General features: G+C 24.2%; 1 protein-coding gene across 1 annotated transcript; it reads right to left on the reverse strand.

Annotated features, from left to right (window-relative positions):
• Nucleotides 1-66: 66 nt before the first annotated feature.
• LOC111617497 lies at nt 67-2,574 on the reverse strand. Its single transcript, XM_023358776.1, has 4 exons — nt 2,215-2,574; nt 1,552-1,721; nt 1,352-1,472; nt 67-255 (listed from the first exon to the last, which is right to left on the reverse strand). The coding sequence occupies exons 1-4, from the start codon at nt 2,458-2,460 to the stop codon at nt 67-69; spliced, it is 726 nt and encodes a 241-aa protein (XP_023214544.1). The 5' UTR covers nt 2,461-2,574.
• Nucleotides 2,575-2,942: the final 368 nt, after the last annotated feature.

Genomic DNA, 2,942 nt, shown 5'->3' on the forward strand with positions numbered 1-2,942 from the left:
TTACTATATTAAATATAAAACAATAAAGACTGGAATCAAGTTATTTGATATATTATATATTTAAACTTACCAATAAAGAGAAATGGCACTTTCTGGTATTCTACAAGACATGACTGAATTTTTAAAAGTTTTATATATACAGTTTTCTAATAAATCCTTTGCCTTATGTGTGTTGTTATTATTAAAATAAAATAAAGATGCCGCATAATATAAGTAAGGATCAAAAGGTGCAATGGTTATTGCTTTTTCAAAAATCTATGTAAAAAAATTTTTCATTATAAATTTCATAAAAATAAAACTTTTAAAATACTTTCTCATTTAATAAACAGATTATTATATACTTTACCTATGTTTATTTTTATTGTAAAATAAAAATTATTGAAGCATTAATAAATTATTTAACATGTGTTTGTGAATTAATTAATAAAAAATTCATTATTTAATTTTTAATCAAATATGTATAATATCAGCAAAATTTAAAAACAATTAGAAAAATATATCATAAAAATAAAAAAATGTAAAAACTTATGTACAGTATGACAAAATTTCTTATACAGGTAACCTCCGTATAACACGGCACTTCTATAGCATGGATTCACTCTAACACGGTTCGAGAATTGGGAACATCCCCATATAACACGGTGCTTTTATAGCGCAGATTCACTCTAACACAGTTTGTGAATTGGGTAAAACTCTTGTACAACATGAAACGTAATAAATTTTCACATACTTAAGTACTAATAGTTCATGAAAATTATTATTTTCGTGAACTATTAGTACTTAAGTATGTAAATTTTCTTTTCCCGCTTTCTGTCGATACACGTGGTCCTTCTCAAAACTTCTTTCAGTGTTGCCTGATCTCGATGCTTCTGATTTTGGTGTTTCCAGATGTTTTTCCCTTATTCTATACTTGCTTTATTCTTCATAAGTGCTTAGCACCATGTAAGGAAATTTATAAAGATCTTTTAACTAAAAGCAAGCAATCTGAAATAACATATTTTTTTGCAAAAGGTAGAGCATGGATTTGAAGACAATGCAGAAAAATGCTCAGATGATAAGGATATCTTGCCAAAAAGAAAACACCCTCGGTTAATAGTGTTTAGTGATGACGAAAAAAACATTGTTTAATTTATATTAACATATCACTTAAGAAAATTTTAATAAAGATATTTATCTTAATTATGAAAATATAATAGTATGTTTTTTTATTTTTGGAACCTAACCTCCTTTTTCGTACTAGTTCTTTGTTTCGTAAATCACGGATTCGCATAACACGGCAATTTTTTGGAACATAACTCCCAAGTTATACGGGGGTTACCTGTATTTAAAAACTTATAGTATATTATTTAACCTTGCTTGCTTCTTCAAATAAAGATTGATGAATATATATTCTGGCTGTTAATAACCATGTATCAGTAATATCTGATGATAATTCTTGTAACTGCCTGCAGATATTCATTGCTGAATCATAACTATAAAACATATACATCATTTTTCAATTTGTCAACAGTAAATTAAGCAAAAACTATAATTATTAATAAAATATCTTACTTTTCATTAAACAATTCTAAAGTAATCAGTTGAAAATAAAATGGAAAATATAAATCTTTATTTTTACATCTCTCTAAATAAGTAGATAAAATTTCTTCAATTGTTTCTTTAATTATTTCTTTAGATTTATTAAGTTTTGAATATTGTGACCAATCAATCAGGAATAAATCCTATATAAAAATTGTNATAAACTGCCTAATAAGGTTTGATAAATATATTACAATCGTAATTATAATTTCTTTGATATTAATCTTTAATAAAAAATCATATTACTTTCATTAGCTTATTACAAGATATGTATTCTAATTTTCTAAATTATAATTTAATGTAATTAAGAGAAAATATCAAAAATCCGTAAGACGAAAATATTAACAAAGGAAACTATAAATGTGAAATTAACAAAATAATTAAAATTTAATTATTATTCATGTGAATATGATTCATTACTTAAATATTCATAACAGTTGCTAGCAATTAAAACTAATTTTTATAATCCAATTTCAGAAATATTTGAAATTATAAACTAATATATCAACCAAAGAATACTCTTAAGTGTATTAAAAACTTATTCAAAGTTCTTTTGAAAACAAATTATTACTAAAACATTATTCATCAAATTCAAAATTTACTATTTAAATTACATAAAAAAAATTATGATCTTACCTTTGAAACTATATGACCAAGATTATCTTGACCATTTTGAAAAATGAACGCGGGTAGAGAATTAAATACAAATATATATATGTAACACAACAATGCAAAACAATAATCTTTTTCCGTTAAAAATTTGATAGAATTTTCTTCAATCTCTTCTTTTGTCATCTTCATACAAGAATCATAGACAAACTGATCATTTTCTTGAAGATTTTTAGTTTCATCAATATGGAAGGCATCTGAAATTTGATTCATGTTTACATTTTCAACTTTTTCTTTACTGTGTTCATTTTGGTCACAAGTTTTTTCTTTTTGACAATGAATGAGTTTCCTCTAAAATTAAAAATTAAAAGTATATTGTGCTTGTCTCTCAAACAAGCATATTACAATAATAAATAAAAAAGAAAAAACACATTAACATTTAGTAGAAAATTTATCCAGAAATCTTATAAGAACCATGGTTATTAATTATACATATCTATTTTCATTTTAATCCTTTTCATTCAGGCAAGAAAACAGTATAAGTTTTTTTTTGTCATTCTTTTCTAACCAAAAACATATTTTTAATTATGTCATAGCTTAATATCATAAAATTGACTATTTCCCCATTTGTCTAGAAAATATACTTTTACTTTTCACTATGAATATCATAGTAAAAAGTAAATCAAAATACGTCCACGAGAACGAGCTCTAAACAGGTCTGAGTATCTGAGTAGTGCAACTTTAATTATAACCAC

Source organism: Centruroides sculpturatus, unplaced genomic scaffold, assembly GCF_000671375.1.
Source record: "Centruroides sculpturatus isolate CEXI.00-Female unplaced genomic scaffold, Cexi_2.0 scaffold6498, whole genome shotgun sequence".
NCBI classification, from domain to species: Eukaryota; Metazoa; Arthropoda; class Arachnida; order Scorpiones; family Buthidae; genus Centruroides; species Centruroides sculpturatus.